Source organism: Cloeon dipterum, chromosome 1 (assembly GCF_949628265.1).
Source record: "Cloeon dipterum chromosome 1, ieCloDipt1.1, whole genome shotgun sequence".
Lineage (NCBI taxonomy): Eukaryota > Metazoa > Arthropoda > Insecta > Ephemeroptera > Baetidae > Cloeon > Cloeon dipterum.
Genome location: NC_088786.1, coordinates 6,191,224 through 6,211,805, shown reverse-complemented (window position 1 = coordinate 6,211,805; position 20,582 = coordinate 6,191,224). Strand labels below are relative to the sequence as shown.

Below are 20,582 nucleotides of genomic sequence, written 5' to 3'. Positions count from 1 at the left end.
AATTAAAAACTCAAAATCTTAGAGAGAAAATTCTGTACAAAGTTCATGAAACAGCTTCATTTTCATTTCATTAACGATTACTTTAGCTTATCAAAATATTTTTAAAACCATTTCCAGCTCTAAATTAGGTAGAAAACTGGATATAATTAAAAAATCATATAAGCCGGAAAAGTTGACATAATTATTTGATAAACGGTTGAAGAAATAATTAAAAAAATAATAAATGAAATTACCAGCCCTTCTCTCCATAACAGGATAAAAATTGCTGATTTCCCCATAGAGAAGATACAGTTGCTCTCCACAGCTGCACTTCTTTCAGCTATGACTATATGCCTATAATAAATAAATAAATAAAAATGTGAGTCAACGAATGCATAATAATTGAGTACGAAAGGCCGTCCAGCTGATCACAATTAGCCAAACGGTATGCGTGCAGTCTGGTGATGCGAGTTCACTAACTCCTGCGTCAGTGGGCAAGCAAGGCAGCGAGCGTGTAGCACCAACCTTGGCATCGCCCTGACGCACCGCAGGTTGAAGGTGGCGGGAGGCTGTGTGTGCACCAGCATCCCGCACCACCGCTGCTCATTTAACCGTGTGATGCGCCCCGACTAACACGACGCTCCGATATTATGACTGCTGTTGTGGTGCTGCTGACCCTCGTGGCCACCCCGGCGGCCGCCTTCCTGGCCGCCGAGCACCCCATGCCCATGCCGATGGCCATGGCCGCCCCGTGGCATGCCCACCTCCGCGGCCAACAGTGCAAAAATGACAGTGCTCTCTTCGACAAGGAGCTTCACAAGTTGACCCTTTGGGCCGTTCAGAGTGAGTTTTTTTGTAATTTTTGCGTCTACTTTACAAACTTTCAATTTTAATTAGTTACTTAAAAATAAAAGATGAAAATTTAAACGGTTTAACACTTTTTTCAACGATTTTATTTAAAATTACTGCTAGAAATTATAAATTTATGTATTTTTTTTAAATAATTTTTAGTTATAAGCAAAATAAATTTTTGTTTTTAAAAGATTAAAATTTCTTTTTAAGACATTAAATTGTAAAAAATATAAATAAATTTACGCGTTGTCATCCTGAAATAATAGGTCATGTAGCAATATATCTCCAAAAATTGAAATGGCTTTTCGTTCTAACATAAACCAATAACGTGTTAGCTTTGAAACATATTTAATAGCTGTCATGAACAGTGTTAAAATTAAAACAAAATTAAACTAAATCAGAAGATAGCTCGATGTAAGTAAACTCTCGATTTTTACGCCGCGCTTTGTACTTTGTACATTACCTAATAAATTTTAGTACAATGCTTTGGAATGAAGACCTGGACCTTCTTGATACTTTTCTCTCGGCAATTTTTTTTTTACTTGTTTGGTCTGCAAAGCATGCTGTGCGAGTTGGTATGTCCAGACAGGAAACTGGTTTTCAGATAAGCACACAGTTGGAGGATAGTTCTCACTTGTTGCCGCACGTAAAATGTCTTTTTGATCTTCGCACTCGTTCAAAGCAATTGATTATTTAACCAATATAGGCTGCTATTTATTTCCAAAATGACTTGAAAAAGTTGTTTATTCCAGTTAATAAAATAAGCGAGGCAAATAAAGAACTAATTAATATACTACAAATCTAATTTCAAGGTCCAAAGCCACGAGAAATTTTCTGCGTTTCGAAAATCATTTCATTGAAATGGTTAGAAAATATTTTCTCTGTGAAATCAAGTAACAATAACCGACAATTTTTATGAGCTTTCAATCGTTGCGGAACAATCAAATGGGCACCTTTCACTGATTTCATTTTAGGGTATTTTATTTTCGGGCAAAACCCATGCTCCCGACATAGAATGAAATCCTGGACCTTTCACTATTGCCTTAATTGCCTCTTTGCTCTTTGCTCCGGTTGAGAAATTGATGCTTAAATTGCAAATGCAAATGTTTCCTTCTCAACTATACCTTTTGTTTGCATTTTGTCCATTTTTGCTAAAAAAAAAAAAAATAATAAAAACAGCTTAAAAAGGAAATTTATCAAACCCCCAGCGTGTAATTTTCTGCATTCAGAACATAATTTAATGGATAGATAAATATAAAATATTTAGCAAATATTCACTTTTTGAACTAAAAACAAAGACAATTATTTCAACTAACTAAAATGTTGTGAAAGGAATCTTCTCTTTTCCCAAGGAATATAACATGTTCAGGATGGCAAGAGTTGACTCAAGGACGTGCATGTTTACATTTTCCCCTTTAAATGTTGTGCAGACGTGTATCAGTTGTCTGGATCATACATCTGTCATGTTAGGAAACAATAACTCAAAACGCAAATCTCGCATGACTTGAATTTAAATACGAATGAGGAGTGCCAACTTGCAGTTCCTGGTAAATCAACATTGTTGTATAACAGAATTCCTGTTGTGAAGGTTAAAGGTTAATCTTTTCAGATCAATTGAAGCATTTTCTTTTATCTTATATAACAAACTGCCACCAATTGATTTTCATTTTACAGAAATGATTATGCCTAACACGATATCCAAAATTTCTACTTGTATATGGAAATTTCCGATTTTTTTTATGATTTTGGGCTTTTTTCGGCTTTTTGAAGAGTAATGCTGATCTTTAATTTTAGAACAATAGGTTCGTTTTGAATAGAAATTAATTGTTTGTGCGAAAATAAAACCCATTAAATAATTTGTATCGCATATATTGCAAAGTTAAAGTCATACTGAATACTTTTATAATAATTTAATTCGTAATAGGAATTTAAAATAGATTTGTAATTTACGCGACAAACGGTTAAAAAACCAACAGTTTCAAATTAATATTAACGTTTACTAAACTCCTGCCCTTTGTGTTAATTAATTTTTTTAATTATTTGTCTGCTCCATACGCTCATCAATATTATTTTCATAACATTAATTAATAATTATATAGCAAAGTCTAATTAAATTGCTATTTATAGATCAATTAAAAATTTAGCCCAAAATCATTTGAGTGCAATTAATAATTTGTTAAATTAATTCATACATATCTAGACCAAGTTAAATTAGATTTATACAGGATTAGCACTTAGCACAATCATCTCCAATACGCATTAGCATGTATGAAGCAATTGTATTACATATTAAATATAAAAAAATGTAATTGTAGAAATAATTTAGAATACAAGCAAATTAATCTTTTGGCATGTATATTATCCTACTATAGTTTGATGAAATATTTTAGCAAAAATTGAATTAGTTTCATTGAAGGAAATTTTTATTTAAAATTATACACTACACACTGGTTGGCCAACCTAGATGGACTAAATTTTCGAGTATTCTGATTGGTTGAAGAATAATGTGTGCTATTTTAGGGGATAGTTGATTTTTAAATGTGCAACAATAAAAAAATATAGAGCTGGATCAAGAGATCTAAAGACAAAATAAAAAATATCTGAGAATGCAATTTCTTAACATTGCATTGGTCAAATAATAATAATTCAAAGCAAACATCAGTTTAAAATATTCTTGAGGCGAGACTTTTGATATTTTGCCACTTTTTAATTCCGAGCATGTCAAGTGAACACACAAAAGTTGTTATTAATTAATTTGGGGTGGTTCAAAGCCTCCCTAGGAATATTTTAAGAAGTTGGAGGTGAATATCTAAATACTATATTGTAAATCAGTGACTTCTCCTATTTCCAGATATAACAGTCTTAATTTTTATCATTTTTATTCCCTCTTTTCAATCAAACCCTATGAAAAAATACACAATTTGAATAACTGTAAGCGCATGGGATTGCAATTTAATATAGTCAGCTCGGTTTTGATACCTGTTTAATTCCAAAAAGCGAGCATCATAACTCATTTACGGACAGGGGACCAACCCCTTTGGCAGCGGCACCCCTCATTCAGGGGCATGGCATGAATATACAGCAGCCTTGGCTCCGTATGCCGGGCGAAGGTTAAAAAGTTTTGCTCGCGAACCGGCGAGCGAACGAACGAACGAACGAACGAACGAAGAGCTCTATTGAATTATGGTCGCCACACCCTTTATGGCCGAGATTAAGTGTGCGGATTTAGGCTGCTGGGCGATACAAACGCGGCTGCGTGTGCGAGCGGGGGCCCAACTTTCGTGTTTAAGCCACTTACCTAACACAATATTACCTCGCACTCTGCTCTGGTAACAGGAGAGCACTTAGCCGACACACGAGCAGACACAAAGAGCAGCAGCAACGCGCGTGCCGGTAATTGTTTTGCAGCCCCGGCTTCATTACGAATGGCGATAAATAAAATTTACCCGCCGCCACCGCTATCGCTGCAACCCTAGACCGGAGCGCACTTAATCTTTCCTTCATTCTAATTAACAGTCTCCAATGCCGTTAATTAATTTGCACCTGAAATTTGCAGATCAACAACACACACGCACCTGCGGTCGACCCTCGACACAAATGCTAAATGCACGTGTGCCTGCAAATTTCATTTCGTTGCGTTTAGGTTGATTAAATGATTAGTTTGAGTGTAGACCGCGTTTCCAGACTGCAAATTGTTCGATTAACACCAATTTAAAGCGAATGTTTGTCTTGAAAAGTCTATTTAGTTCTACCTTAAAAAATATATCAAAGAAAATAAAGCTAGACAAGGCTTGCAGAAGTAGCAAGATACTACTGAAATATGTAAAAACTTTTATCAATCGCACCACTAATCAAAATCAATCCAACTACGTACCTTGTCAATTTTTTACAAGTTTTAATTTGGCCTTAGTATTCACGATTCAATTTCAAGAAAAAAGCAAAAATTAGATCACTATAGTTTTATTTTTATCAGAATTCTGTGCTGTTTGTTTTTACTTTAAATGAGTGATCTTAATCCAATCGTTTGCAATTTTGTATGCGCAGTCTCTCCTTGATGATACGAATTGATCAACGAGTAGTTTGCCACGATCTATTGAAATATTTTAGAAAAAATGTTTCCAATAATTTTAAAGAGTAAGATATATATTTCACCCTCTGACAAAAAATATTTTCAACCAATTTTTTATAAAAGGTAATTTTTTATTCAATGTTATTTACTGTCTTAAATAAAACCAAAATTTACAAATGAAAAATTGCAAAATGCTATCAGTTTTCAGCTTTCATTGTAATTATTAATATTTATAACGTTATATTCGCCCAAAATGGAGATTTATTAAATATTATTGATTTGTAATTAAAAATACAATTTTTATAATGAACGAAAGCTTTCAAATATTAATTAATTAAAAAAATAGTACATAATGATTGTAAACAAAATTTGATATCTGTTAAAGAGGAATTATACTGGAAAAGCCTAGAAAATGCTTGTTGCCAATGCATAAACTCATCCCTTAGGATTCAGTTAAAGCCTAAATTTAACTAAGGAGCGCTGTAATTTTTTGAGAAAATTGGCTGGAAAGTTACCGTGCTTTTCAAATGGTAATGGCTGTCTCCTTACTTGAAATCCGATTTAATTTCAAAACCAAGAATTTCCCCATTAAGTGGCATACACCGTTGGACAGATTTCGACGAGAGGAATCGGAATATGCTAAGAAAATATATTCAAGTACTGTAAATTTTGGAGAAAATTGGCAAAATTTGAATTTTTATTGTAGGAAGGCCATTTTTTTATTATTGCAAATTGTTGAACAAATTGTTTATCGGTCAATTGTTTAAGGCATCCAACAATTTAAATAATTTTCAACTGTTGCCCAGTATCATTCCACTTTAAATTGTTGATAATGTGTAATATACTGTATATGTATATCCATTTGTAACAATCGTAACAATATGGATAGTCGATTTCTTAATTATCTAAAATAATGAGGAAGGAAGAATTCTCAGACATGTCACAAGGACACTGATTGTGAGTGGGCTGAGAACATTATTTATTGCTCAGAAACCAAACAATATTAATTGCAACAAGTGGTTTACTGCGTGCCCTTTTCTCATAGCAACATTCATTCTCTTTTGCGAATTCGCTCGTTAATGCTGCTTAAGAATAACATAATACCGCGACCCTCTGATCCGCGTCAGCTACACCATCTAAAACATTATTTTATTTTATTGCCTGTCGGTGGTGAATCACACGCGGCGTTACATGTTAAGGTCGCTCGAGACTCGAGACGATGCAGCAGATCCGGTAAAACGTATTACTGGGCGTCGAGAATGGGCATTCGATCAGAACACTCTGGAGAGTGTCTGGTTTGTCTGCCCTTTATAAAAGTAAACATCGTGGAAAAGTACTCTCTATAAACTAATTGAGCGTAGTGAAATGGCGGGAAAATACATAGCAAACTGGTTCCCCTCCCTTGCGTATGAGAGATATTTATTAATTGAAGTATTTATATAAAGAAATATTTATTAATAACGCGGACTTGTAGATCGTGTTTTAATTCAAGACTAATTGCTTCGCGATTTATTTTTAATTGGGCTTGGTCGATATTGAAGAATCACGCGGGCCATGAAATACATAATAAGGCCAAGGTTTATAAGAGCATGCAGGCATTTGTTTAAAATTGGCGAGGAAAACGTCCAATTGAAAGATTTGTGTGCTCATGGAAAGGAGATTTTTTGTTGTCGCAGAGCTAATTTAATCATTTTTTTGCTACGTAGTTTTTAAACAATGTAAATAGGGATATGAATTTTAGATGTTGAATTTTTTCTGTGTTTCACATCTTCATGAGGTTTGTCGTGACACGACTCGGCCTGATTTGCCCCAACATGCGCCTGTAGAGCACCCTTTAACTGCCTTCTGAGTCATGTCACGACAAGGTTATCAAACGAGCACCAATAATTCAATTTTTTGGCCATTGCAACCACAATTTTAATTTCTAAAACAGTCGAAATTATATATAATAAAAGTCTAAAAATGGCTAAATGCCCTAGGAAAAGTGCATCATTTTGTTTTGCATCTAAAAAAAATTGCTCTAGATTACACATTTGGGTGAATAATTTAGCCTGAAGCATTATTCTGTCAGGATTTTTACTATCCATAAGAAAACAATTGATGTGTTGAATTTTGGACGAATAGAGGAACAATTTGCACAAAAATTATTTCATTTTAGCTTTAAAACGCGTTAATTAGGCTACATCCTCGTTTCAGAAAAACAGACTAAACTCGTCTAAATCCGACTAATGGAATGGAATTTGCTGGAAAAACACCTTGTTCTTAGAAAATTCAACTTTTTCCTTCCAAAAAACGTCTAAACTTCACATCCCTTTAGAGTTCAACATTTTTGAGAGAAACTTTAAATAGTTTTAAACAACAATTTTGTCAGATTATCAGAATGTAAAACTTTCAATTAAATATTGCTTCAAGGACATGATTTAAAAATTTAACCCTGTGTGCATGTATTTTTTACGTTACGAACAAGCCCCTAATTAAATTTTAACTATGTTTTTCAGTGTTCGACGCGTCGGCCAAGTTTCCGTCGGGCGTGCTGTTCGGCGCAACCCACGCGTTGGGCAGCTACGACGAGTGCCTGTTGGTGAGCGCGTCAGGGGCGCCGGTGCGCAGCCAGTACTGCCTGGCGCGGGTGCAGCTGCGGCCGAGCACCCACCTGCCGTGGGGCGCCGTCAACGGCTCCGCCGACAGGGCTGCTCGCACCTTCAGGGATTTCATTGCCTCGCCAGTGGCGCCCAAGGAACACGAGCCAAGAATCCCCAAGCATGACGACGACGACCCTGGAGGGTCTGTCTGGCTCAAAGTGCAGGTGATACTCTATTTTATAATGTTTATTTTGTTCAAAATTATTCGAGAAAATGGAAATTTTAGCTCAAATTGAAATGAGAGCAAAAATTATTTGGGAAATTCCGGAAAACATAAAAAACATCTGTATGGGATGGTTTTTGTACATATTTTGACTCAATCCGAAACTTTTGCCGATTTTAATTTCCATTGATTCAAATTTGAATAATTATATTGGTAAAAAACCAAACCAAAAACTTTTGAAACTGAAATTTTATATAAAAAGTGCAAAAGAATGAGATTGTTAGACATTGATAAACCACTGATCATTAAAGATTTTAAAATTAAGTAGAACAAACTGAAAAATGTTACAGAATGTATCCTTTTGATACAATAAGTTTGTGCTATTATGGGACTTGAAAATCATCCAGGTCTTAAAACGAGCCACTGCAGGGTTGGGTAACGAAAAATTGCTAATTTTTCCGGCAAAAAAATACATGTGGAAGCCCTTTTTGATAAAGACGCGCGCGCAATAAAACGAAAATGCTTGTCTCTTTTTCCCTCTCGACTTGTTGGCTGGCGCTGCTCTAGCGTATTAAATTTCACGAGGCGCACACACATCCACTCGGCGCTTTTTCGCTCGCGAATCTCTCTTTTTCTCAAGTGCAAGATGAAATTTCAGCGCGCTCCGGCTCTTTCTCGTTACAATAATGCACAGCATGTAGACGAGAGCCCAAAAGTGTATCGCCCCCGCTGCCGCTTCACTCCCAAGCTGCTATAAATATTTCATATTTGTTGCATACATGCGAACGGCTCCTTTTTCTCTTTTTGCGAAATAAGGAAAATGGTTTTCCTATATTTTCACCGTGGAATTGGCTCGAATCGAATTTCAGCGTTCAAATTGAGGAAAAGGTGTCTCAGCGATAGTCAAATTTTTGATCAGCCACTTATTTTTTGCGTTAAAAAAATGACTTTTTCCTGGTAAGAAGAAATCAAATAAAAATTAACGGCGAATTGGAAATATTATATTTCTTCGTTATTTTAAATTTGAGCTATACAGGAAAGAGTCTGGAAATTAATTTATATATATTATATATAAATATATATTTAAACGCCACTCAGCACACCCGACCAGTTGTGTCCTTTTTTTCTGAAAAGTTTATCACAGCTTGGCAAATTTTGCTCTAAAAAACGGCTATCTTCTCCCAAAGACACAAAAAAGGCAAATAAACTCAAAATCTAGACCAAAAAGACGACATTTTCGCTGCCAATAAATATCCCGGTACTCACCCTTCACTGCTGGCTCTAGGCCAGATGAGCATGCAAATTATGTCGCCGCACCTCGCAGCAAAAACTCGATAGAGCTAAGGGAATTCCGCGTGATTATTACGTGTTTAATGGCCAGCTGGGTGCAAGGACGTGTTCATGTTTCGCGGTTCCTGGTGCGATTGTATTGCCCGCTTTTCTGCGTACGCGAGAAGCATACAGATCTGCGTGGGGGGCGCAGCAGACGACCTTCACGTTAAAGTACGCCGAATGATCAGAACTGGAGCTGTTTGTCATTGTCAACTTGATCAAATTTGGTGCGTTCATGAACGACAAAAGGCACAGTTTGAAATTTGCTTATTCGGCCTCGCGTGATATCGATGAGGGAAAAAATCATGGTAATGAAACGGCTGTTTCTTGCTAAATTAAAGCAGTGAAAATAAAAATAAAATTTAAAAACCAAGATTTGAAGGGGCTCAGACATTAAAATGTTTATGGGCTATATGACATTAAAAATATTTTTTCTTGCTGCTAAATTTATTTATGCAATCGAGAAAAATTTATTTTATTCCAATTTGTTTATCTTCTGTAAACATTATAAATTATTGATTTTACCAGAAATTTTAATTAAAATTTGAATGAAAATCACAATCAATTTTTTGCTTTTTCTTTCAGAGAACAATCATCGATCCGTCCAAGAAACGGAGAGACGTGTTGCACTGGGGCCTCTGCGTGCCCGCATCGTGTGACCGCTGGGATGTGGAGGCCCATCTGCGGGCCGTCTTCACCCCGATGGGCAAGTCTATGGGCCTGGAAGGCTCCATCAGCGTCGAGAGCTGCGAGACGGCCGACTCGGGGCCGAGCCTCAGACCAGGCGCAATCGCCCTCATGTGAGTTTTGTTGTAAATTATTTAGATTAAGAATTATCTTTTTATTTTACAGCGTCTTTCTCTGCGTGTTTGTGTTGTTTGTGGCCATCGGAACGACCTACGATCTGACTCACTCCATAAAAGACGGACGTAAAAACCTTGATTGGCAACGTAAGTTAATCTCGTCATTTCTTTGTTCTTCTTTAAATTTTAACTAACGGTTAAGCTTAGAAATTTATTTTATTTTTAATTCTGTTCATTGTTTACAAATCTTGATTAAATTTAACAAAACTAACAAAATTTTGTTTATAACAACATAATTAAGAGAAAAAAATAATATTTCTCTCTTTATTAATTGATTTTCATTATAAATAACTTATGTAAAATTTAACATATTTTCTGATAGGGTTTTTCCCTTACACTAATTGTAAGATCATAATTTGCTCGAATTATTAAAAAATTGGTCATACATATTCGAATTAAAATAAGAGAAAATTAGTTTTTTTTTCGTAAAAATTTATGTTATAAAGTGCTTCAAAAATTGTTTTTCAATTTACCATTTGCATAAACCCTTAGTGTTTGAAGCCGCCAACAGATGGCGCAACCACAGAGTTTATTAAAAATTTTGTTTTATGCGGTTTTAAGGCATTTCCGGTGCGATTTCAGACTCAATCTAGCTATTTAGCTTTTTTTAATTAATTTGCTATTTTTTGACGTGCTGAAAACCAAAGTCGGTTCAGCCATTCGCCGTAGAAACGTTCGAAAATTTTTTTATTTCAAAAAATAATTTTTTTATGATTCTACGGCGATTGGTTGAACCGATTTTTGTTTTCAGCACGTCAAAAAATAGCAAATTAATTGAAGAATGCACAGTAGCTAGATAGAGTCTGAAATCGCAGCGGAAGTGCCTTAAAATCGAAAGTCTACGGTGGCGCAATCTGTTGGCGGCTTCGAACACTTAGGGTTTATGCAACTGGTGAATTAAGCATGTTTTGTGGTTTCTCTTTTTTATATTAATTTTCAAAGTTACAGATAATAGATCTCAATAAATTTTAAATGCAATTAAGATACTTTTCCGTTATTGCTGCATCGAACATTTTTGAATTGGTCCAGCAGAAACTCATAAATAAATTTTTAGTGGCTGCAGTGAAGAGAATATTTTATCCATTCGAAACTTTTCACATCCGCTGCAATCGAGCAGCAATAATATCGTTTATATCAGCCGTCAAAAACTTTCTTGCACTGCGCGAGATTATTACCAAAGTAGCGAGAGCATTTCAATCCAATAAGTGCGGGCAGAGCACTCGAAAATCCTTTACCGAGAGTCTCATGCATTATTGAAAGCGGACGGATCGTCTCTAGCTCTATCTGGGTTTGTTTTGCGGCCGAAATAATAAGCCGAGTGGCATCGAAACAAGGTCAATTTTTTATTTATTCGTTCCCATCTTCTGTGCAGCGACACGCCGGGAGGAGGTGTTGCTGTGTTTTTCGATGTATCGCAACCTGAAACGACTGATCAGCACCACCGCCGACGAGCACCACTTGAAGTGCATGCACGGCATCAAGCTCTACTCAATGGCCTGCGTTGTTCTCGGACACCGGCTCATGTTCTCCCTCGGCAGCCCCATCCACAACCCGGAGTTCATCGAGGGGGTAGGCAAACCACAAAAATGCACTTTTCTATGCTTGGTTTCGAACAATTGACCAGCTTTAAAAATTTCTTGGAGTTGGAGTAAAATTTTCAGAATTTCGGTGTTTCTTCCCACGTTGAATTGTTATGAAAATTAAACTTCGCTTAAAATCATCTAAGAAGAGAAAACACATTCATTTTTTTTAATAAATATTTGTACTCATTGTTAGTTTAACTTTGGATCAATAAAAAAATTTCTCAATCAAATCAGAGACACGTTCTCTTCTCTAGCAGGGAGCAGGATTTGCTATTAAACCTATTAAAATTAAAATTCGATGAAACATCGAAATTTGAAGCAAGAAATTTACTAATAATTGCTCTAATTAAAAATATTAATAAAAAAATGTATAAAAAAATATAAAAAAATCTGGTTTACGAAAGTCTTACAAATATTTGTCTCTGGATTCAAAAAGCACAAATCAACTTATTGTTGTTTTATTATTAATAATTTTGACATCAACGTAATGCATTTTTGTTATAAAAGGAAATTTTATTTCTCCTGAATAATGGTAGAATCTTTTTTTATTCCGCAGCATTATGAGAGGCTGGACACGATGCTTTTGCTCAACGGATTCATTATTGTAGACACGTTTTTCACCATCAGTGGATTCTTGGTGTGCTTCCTCCTACTTACAGCCTACAGCAAGAACGTTAACGTGCCCATCCCCATCCTTTTCATTCATAGATACGTCAGGTGAATAAACATTCCCCGTATTTTATGGCTGAGTCTTTGAAAAATTTTAATTAATTTTTTGTGCAGATTGACGCCCGTGTACGCAGTGGTAGTGTGCGTGTACGCCGTGCTGCTGCAGCACCTTGGCTCTGGGCCCATCTGGGCCGAAAAAGTGGGCCGTGAGGTGGCTCGCTGCACTGAGAACTGGTGGGCCAACCTGCTTTACATCAACAACTACGTCAACACTGACGCAATGGTGAGTTTGAGTTTCATAAAAATCAAATCATATATTTCTTTTAATTTGTTCAATGATTGATGAAACGGTATTTTAAATAAACAAACAGTACCTTAAGTGATTTTTTTCAATTGTCACTGGCATATGTATCAAATAAACGCTTCCAAAATATTTCAGAACATTTGTGACAAATATATTTAATCAATTCATTTGTGATATTTGTAAATGACTCAATTGAAATTTACTGTATTCTTATTAGCTAAGGATATCAACAATTTTTTGCTTTCTGGTTTTTAAATTAATGGAATCGCTCGAAACGTAATAAATTTCACAACCGCTCATATGATATGATAAGATACGCCAGTTGCATAAACTCAATTCCTTTTCGCGTTCAATCTTCCATATACCGTCCTTTTTTAAAAACACACGTTGATCACTCTGTTGCAGTGCATGTTCCAGTCGTGGTACCTCTCATGCGACATGCAACTCTTCTTGATCTCAGTGCCGATCGCCTCACTTTTGTGGAAGCGTCCCAAAATCGGACAAATCACCCTGGCGGTGGCTATTTTCGCCTCCGTAATGATTCCCTTCGCGGTCACCCTGCTCTACAAACTGGACGCTCTTCTCCTGCTCTACATGAAGTAAGTGACGCAGAATATTGTTTTACTTCTTAAACGACATCACGAAAACACTAATTTTACAGACTATCTAATACATGCATGCAGAAACATTGGCCATTCCTGCACTGAATGGTTGATACATATAATTGATAAAGAAAAATCTCAAGCATTTCAATTTAAAATACTTCATTGCATTAAAGGTTTTTTCTTCGTGCCTTATTTTTATTTCTCGTGACATGTTTGGGCTAGAGTGATGAAATTGAGATACATCGATTTATGGAATTATCTTTATTATGTTTATCTTAAGGCCAATAGAATTACTTATTGGGATCAAAATTTCTTGGGAATAGTGGCTAAATTCTCTTGTAGAAAGTGTCAACATTTTTAGTGTGCTAGTTTAATATCTAGAACAATTTTTATCCTTAATGCAATCTCGTGGCTGTCATGCTCAAAATGTTGGTGCTGACGAGAGCTAAATTTTAGAAGTTTTAATGTATTGCACTGTGATGTGCCAGATTTGAATCTGGTCTACAAAACAATCTAAATGAATGTTGTCATTTCAAGGTTAAAATGTTGCAGCTGCGAGCTTCGTAATAAATTAGTGGTTGAAAAATTGCTAACGCAATCTCACTAGCGATCAGCAGTGGAAAAATATTTGCAAATCGACGAGCTAGATTTCACAGGCTCAAGTTTTTCCCTAGTTGGCCAATTTGGAGCCACATGTCTACATTTTATGTCGAATCTTCGTTTAAAAGTATTAATTTGTTCAGAAAATCTAAAATGTCCTTATTTTTGTGTTAATAGTGTTAAAGCCAAACTATATTCTGGTTATAATTCCAATGTTTGGGAAAATTTGCTTAGAAGAGTTTATTTTAATTTCAATATGCAATTGGACCCTAGTTGGTGAAATCACTAATGTATTGCTCTATACGATCCACTTTTATAACAGAGCCCATAGAATGAACCATATCTTGTCAAATTTAAATTTGTCCATTTGTTTAAAATGACCCATCAATCGATTTATCTTCTCAAAATATTTCTGTAGTGACGATGTTTTGGAATTTACAGCAATTTTTAATATACATCATCCTAGAAAAACATTTTCCTCTCGCTCCCCAACTACACGGAGAGTCAGTCTACAAAATTTCTCGTTTTCACCTGCAAGTTATGCGCAACCACAAAATTTAACATTAAGCTTGATTTTATAATAGCGTCTTAGGAAAAATTAAAATTATATTGCAAAGCATTACATTTTACCTGGTATCAGTTGGGAAATTTTGAAACAATCACGAATTTACCAAAAAGTATGACAAGCGTACAAATTTCATTCGTCTTTAATGGCAAATTTCCAGAAAATATCTACTTTTAAATTGGACCACTTTTATAGAATCCATGCCCCTTTGAAATTTGTTCTAATTTTTAATTTAAAATTTCGAGTGAATTTAGTTGCAATAAAGCAACAACTATACTATTCAATTGGCAAATTACCATATTTTTATTAAACCCTAACAAATGGTGGTGAGAAAACACCATTATTTCAGATTAAAAGGTGCATGCACTCTCCTTGTAAAACGTGTCGTCAAAGCAGCAGCAATATCCAATGTTTCATAAAATTTCAATATTAGAATTTTTAAATGATATGAGTTTGCTTCAAAAAGTAGAAATATTAGAGCCTTTTTTATTTAGAATCTCTCGATAGGACGGAAAGTTTCAATGCGCTGTGATGGATCGCAGGCAAAAGTGGTGCTATTTCCTTATGCATAATTTATCTCTTTCGCCGCCGCCTTGATGGAATCAATTTTAAGGGCGGTGGCGGTGGTGGTGGCGTGTGTGTTGTCATAAAGAAACGGTGTCATCGCTGTGGGATGGGATGTGTCGTCAAGTTACATATATAATGCCCGGCAGCCAGAGGCGCGTGTAATTTTGTTTGAGTGATTGACACGCGCAGCTCAGTCATCACTCGCGTCTGCTTTTCGCCCGCCCACAATTCCGAATTTATTCAATCCTATCGGCGCGCCGCCATAATTAATGAAAGCAAAGGCGTCTATTCAAAAAGCCTCTTTATCAGCGTGCCACCAGACGAGCGAAATTTTCCTTCCTTCCTTCCGTGTCTGCATCTGCATTCATTCGCACGTTTTCTGCCTTCCTTCCTCGTCCTCGGGGAGTTGCTCTCTTTCTTAATAAATCCTGCCTGCAGCGTGGTTTTCGGCGGTAATTAATGGGCCGGCTGGCTATCTGTCTTTCCGCCTGATTAAAGCATCCACGTCGCGCCAACAACATCCATTTTGCGTGTAACGAGACACTTTCTAGCCTGATTTTTATGCAAACTTTGATAATAGGGGGGATTAATTAAGTTCTTCAAATTATAGATTTATTATTCAAACTAGAGATCAATCACTGAAAACGTTGGACTTTTTAATATATTATTAAAAATGCAGGTATTGTGGTTGTTGGAGAAAAACGCATAATTATTATCCTATCCTGTTGCCTAGCTCCATCTTTGTTGAATGTAGTTAAATTTCCTTTGTTCTCTATTTTCAGCACGCTCGAGGATCCGACGGTGAACCAGACATTCCGGTTTATGTACGCGCCTACGCACTCCCGCGGCAGCCCGTACCTGATCGGTATGGCGTTCGGCTACTTCACGTTTCTCGCCCAAAACGACCAGCTCAAAGTGTCTCAGGTACATTTTTCTCCCTTATAGTTTCTTAGTTAGTTAGTTGCTGAAGACATTCTATTTTGTTTCTCGCGCAAAAGCTGAGCCAGTCCGAGAGGCTTAATAAAGTTTGCCGTGTCTTCTGGCGCTCAGCGTGGATAAGAAGTTTAGCTAGTTCATTGCGCGAGTTTCGGCGCTTGGCTTAACGTGCGCGAAAAAGTCGGACCGACCGGCCGGGATTTTTCTTCTCTAAAAAGCATCTGCCTAGAGATAAATCGCGACTTGATCGCTCTCTACTTCAGACAGGGATAACTTTTAATCAGGATTTACTCATTTTTCTTATAGTGCGATTAATTCAAACTTCAGATATGAACATTTTTTTAATATAAAATATGTAAAAAGTAATTTTAAAGACGTTGTTAATGGGAATAAAAACTTAACCATACTTTTAAATCGTCTTAAGCTGCAAAACTCATTTAAAAGCGTTCAAAATCATATTTATAAAGCATAAAATCATCTTAATCGGTCTAACGTCCGAGAAAATTGCACAATTATCTGTAACTCGTAAGGAATTTATTTTATTTTTTGTTGAAATTTTATGTAAAAATATTTTTCATCGGTTTTCAAGTCCAATATTTTTTCACGTGCTATACTTTTTCAATAAAATTATTCAGACATCTTTTCAACGTAGAAAACAACTTGTGGCTGATCTGTATCGATTGCGTGTAAAGTATTAAAAAAATTAAATTAATAGTGCTTTGATTTTACCTTTCCTAACTTTTCATTTAATTGTATTCTCTTGTGTTTTACAAGTAGAAAATAGCGTTTTTAGCCTCCATGCGTACAAAATGAATTTATGTTTTGTGTTACCTAAAAACCATTAATTAAATTATTTAAAAAACACACTTTTATATCTGGTTTCCTGAAAGGTAAATATCGTTAAACTTTTTGGGCCAAATAAAATTCTCGAAAATCAAAACTAATTTTTGTCCTCTACAAATTATAAAATTTTCAACGAAAATCATCGAGGAAAAAAATGAGGCACTCACTGTGGCTGATATCGACCTTGGCGTCAGATATAAGGCGAAAACGAATAGCAGAAAACGCGGCATTGCCTCTTCCACTAATGTGCGTGTCTCGAACGAAACTAAAAGCAAAAATCCATCCGAACACACACAGCATCCTTTGACCCACGCCAGACCGAAGATCGAGCCAAGGAAAACCCCGGCAAACTGGCTTGGACTGAATGCGTTCGTTGTGCGCGTTCAACGACACCGCAAAACATAAATATAAATAAAGCAACCAAAGAACCAGAACCAGCTGGATTCCACAATTACAATATCTTCGTGCGCATAATGTCTCTCTCACACACATGCAAAACACTTGAAAAGTGCGTAATTGAAAATACCAATAAATCATGCATGTTGATAATATTTCAATGTGAAGAGGATCTTTTCTTTTATTAAAAGGTTGAAGTGTGTCTGCATTTAACGATTTGGATATGACTAAATGGTTTTTTTTACTTTTTTTTCAAATTAATTTTTTGCAGCGCTCGGATTTAAATTTTTTTAAACATGCATCTGATTAAAGAATATTAAATTTTTACATTTTATTCTACATCAATTCAACTAACTCTAGAAAAAAGCGCATTTTTCTTTAAAAAAAAAATGTGAAAAAACTCCATTCAAATCCCAAATTATGTGTAAATTAAGCTACAACGAGGTGCATAAAAATCTGTCTCAAACTGATTTTTTAGCTACAAAAAAAATGAACTACTTCTATTTTATTGCCATCTAAAATCACAATATGTATGTATATTGAACTAAACAAAAATGAGAATAAATTAATCACTTATTTTTTTTTAATTTTTCTATAAACAATTTTGATTACCATTAAAATTATGCGTTAGGTCAAACCTTACCAATGACTCAAATTAACCTTTTATCATGATTTTCCAAAAAAAAATTTTATTTATTTATTTATTTATTTATTTATTTATTTATTTTTTAATGGCAATAAACTAGTTTATATAGTTAAAGTTATTTAGTCATGCGTTTTTATAACGTCTTTAGAAATCATATATTTTTTATGAAACGTAAAAGATTTATTTGGAAAACATGAACATGCCAACATTTTTGAAAGGCAGAGGAGAGATAATTGTATAGCGAGTGGAACGTTTAACCAAAACACTAGCAGAGCGCAAATAAAATGGCATGTGCACAAATAGGCACTAGGCAAAAAAGAGCGGCCTTGTAATTTACTTTGAGTAACGCCATTAGTGTTAATAAATTATACATTAAAATTTTAATAAGCAATCAATCATTCAATCAATCAGACTAGCACTCAGTGCTGACCGCTCTATTTACCAAACACCCGTCCTTCATTTTATATAGTATGGCTAGTTTCATCTCGTCTGGAGAACATTTTTCCTGTTCAGATATTTTTTATAATGTCACCTGATCCTTTTGCCTTTTCCTCTCAATTGTTTTGATTAATATACTGATTCCAAATTGTGTGTTACAGCGAACGCGGCGCGCCTGCTGGTGGGTTTTGTCCGCCTTGCCTGCCATTTCTTTGCTGTCAGCCTGGATATTCTACCTGCCCGGCCGCCAGTATATTGCGTTGGAGGCGGCCTTTTACGGCGCCCTCCACAGGGTCGGCTGGAGTCTCGGCATTAGCTGGGTCGTTTTCGCCGTCTGCACCGGCGGCAAAGGTATAACGAAACCCTGTAGGAGCGGAAAATTTAATAATGGAAAATCCCCGACATTAATTTAAGTCAGTGTCATTCTCAACATTTTATTTTAAAAATGGCTTCATCTTTAAAAAATGTACGCATTAAATAATAAAAGCAGATAGGGTATTTAAAGAAAACATTTGGTATAGTGACAAAAATATTAAATAGTTTGCATACCAGTTTTCACGATGTGCTAAAAATAGAAGCAACCAAAACTGAATTCGAATAAAGCATTGTGTAACTCTAAAAAAATACCAAGGTCGCGTAACCTTGGCCCTGCACTAGGAGCGTCTGCGAGTCTATAAAGGATTTCCTTTTCGTCTGCGTTTGTGTATAATTTTCTTTTATGAATCACTTTAATTTCGGCCCGTGACACCTTGATTTATGCGGGTTCAATAAATAAAATAAAAATTCCCTCTCAATTGCTGAAAACCTCAGAATGATAATTTGTTCTTTTGAATAATTCGCAGGTGTGGTGAAGCTGTTGCTTAGCATGAAACCGGTGATCGCGCTGAGCAGACTGACCTACTGCGCCTTCCTCAGCCACGGCGCCCTCCAGCTCTACTCGGTTGCCACCTTGCGAGTGCCTGCTTACATGAGCATATTCACCCTGGTAAAAATTTTAGATTCAAAATTAATCAGGACTCTCGGATCTGAGATTACAAAGTTTTTAGCTATAAAATGTAACTGTAAAATCGGGGAAACCCAACAAATATGGTTAAAGCCGTTTTGAAGAGTTGTATTTTTTATCGCGGCTCTTGGACGTAATTGCCTGAAAATGGCAGGAATGCCCAGCGATTAAATTTATGGAAACAACCCAACGGTTAAAAACGGTTAAAATTAACAAAATTAATCGATTAGGGATCGCTCCTTTTTTAAAATTATTAATTTAAAGATAAATCTGCCACACTTTTTAATGTTTTCAAATTGGATTTATTAAAATTGTCCATTCTTAATCCAAAAGATTTTTAGAAGATATCAACCAACTTCATAGCTTGACAGGTTAAAATAGCTTAGGATAGTTTAAAGATTAACTACACTGAAGTTTCTTGATCCGAAATTTTAGAACGTTTCCCGCATATAATCTGGCTTGATGATAATTTTTATGAGCATTGGTTACGCACAGATAAGATCGTTTATGTGGATGGTCATTGGCAAACCATCTTAAATTTCCAAAAATACCAACTGTTTTTTTTCAATTTTATTTTGAGGCTGAATATGCGAATGCACATTCCTCCAGCAGAAACTCCAGAAAACTATCGCAGCTGCACACACTGCGGATTCGTTATATTTGTTATTTAAACTTCTCTGTGCCGTTTCGTCTGAGTTTGTTTCCGGCAGTTGATTAAAACCACGAAATTGTTTCAGCCGCTTAATTATTTGATGCTGGGAGCGGCAAAAAGCGTTTTGCCCTCCCCGTCGCCATCAATGTATTTTTCCTGCAGCGGCAACTTGTGTGTGTTTTGCTACGCCAGCAGTAAAACTTTATGAAGCAGAGAATGAGAGCGAAATGTCTTTTTTGCCGGTCGTCCTGCTTTGCTCAAACTTGAATGCCGTTAAAATCGCATTTGTAAATTTGTTTTCCAGATCTGGATGACCCTCGGCGACATCCTCTTGGCATTCTTCGTGGGAGGCTTGCTCAATCTGATCTTCGAGTCGCCCTTCCTGGCCCTGGAAAAGGTGCTGATTGGCAAGAAGATCCAGAAAATTAAAGGCACAGGTGAATTTTCAAATTTTTCTTTTATGCAAACTATTACAACAAATTAGTGTTTGCAACACGAGTTTCAATATATCCAAATATATTGATAGTATGACGCAGTGACATATATAGTGCTTCAATTTTACAAAATCATCAGTTTCTTGTTTATTTACGCTCTGCATTATATCAGGAATTTCAAATAAATGTCACTATTTCAGATGAAATCGAGCAGCGAGATTTGTCGAATCAACCAATCACAGTGCTGCACCAGGAAGATATTGGTGGACCAAAGATTAATCAAGGTGCTCAGTTTGATGGTGAAGAGACATACAGAAATTTTAATGAATAGCTTTTAGATTATATACATATTTCTAGTGAACGCTATACGCACCAGTAAACTTTATAAGTTTTTATAATAAAATTACACTTAGCAAAAATAAAAAAGTTCGTTTTAATCTG

At 35.8% G+C, this 20,582-nt stretch overlaps 2 protein-coding genes across 2 annotated transcripts in view; one reads left to right on the top strand and one right to left on the bottom strand.

Annotated features, from left to right (window-relative positions):
• Positions 1–16,874, bottom strand: part of LOC135948285 (nose resistant to fluoxetine protein 6-like) — a 41,290-nt gene extending 24,416 nt beyond the window's left edge. Inside the window, exon 1 of the mRNA XM_065497494.1 lies at positions 16,740–16,874. Coding sequence (XP_065353566.1) covers positions 16,740–16,802 — 63 coding nt within the window. The 5' untranslated portion in view covers positions 16,803–16,874. The remainder of the gene's footprint in view (positions 1–16,739) is intronic.
• LOC135948287 (nose resistant to fluoxetine protein 6-like) lies at positions 575–20,545 on the top strand. Its single transcript, XM_065497495.1, has 13 exons — positions 575–822; positions 7,399–7,706; positions 9,623–9,837; positions 9,890–9,987; positions 11,273–11,469; positions 12,040–12,200; positions 12,267–12,435; positions 12,862–13,055; positions 15,576–15,717; positions 18,214–18,403; positions 18,895–19,037; positions 20,012–20,144; positions 20,342–20,545. The coding sequence occupies exons 1-13, from the start codon at positions 630–632 to the stop codon at positions 20,470–20,472; spliced, it is 2,274 nt and encodes a 757-aa protein (XP_065353567.1). The 5' UTR covers positions 575–629; the 3' UTR covers positions 20,473–20,545.
• The last annotated feature ends 37 nt before the right edge of the window (positions 20,546–20,582 follow it).

Coding starts and splice junctions, on each gene's coding strand:
- LOC135948287 (XM_065497495.1), top strand. CDS start 630: ATGACTGCTGTTGTGGTGCTGCTGACCCTCGTGGCCACCCCGGCGGCC. Junction 18,404..18,894: donor CGTCTGCACCGGCGGCAAAG/GTATAACGAAAC, acceptor AATAATTCGCAG/GTGTGGTGAAGCTGTTGCTT. Junction 19,038..20,011: donor ACATGAGCATATTCACCCTG/GTAAAAATTTTA, acceptor TTTGTTTTCCAG/ATCTGGATGACCCTCGGCGA.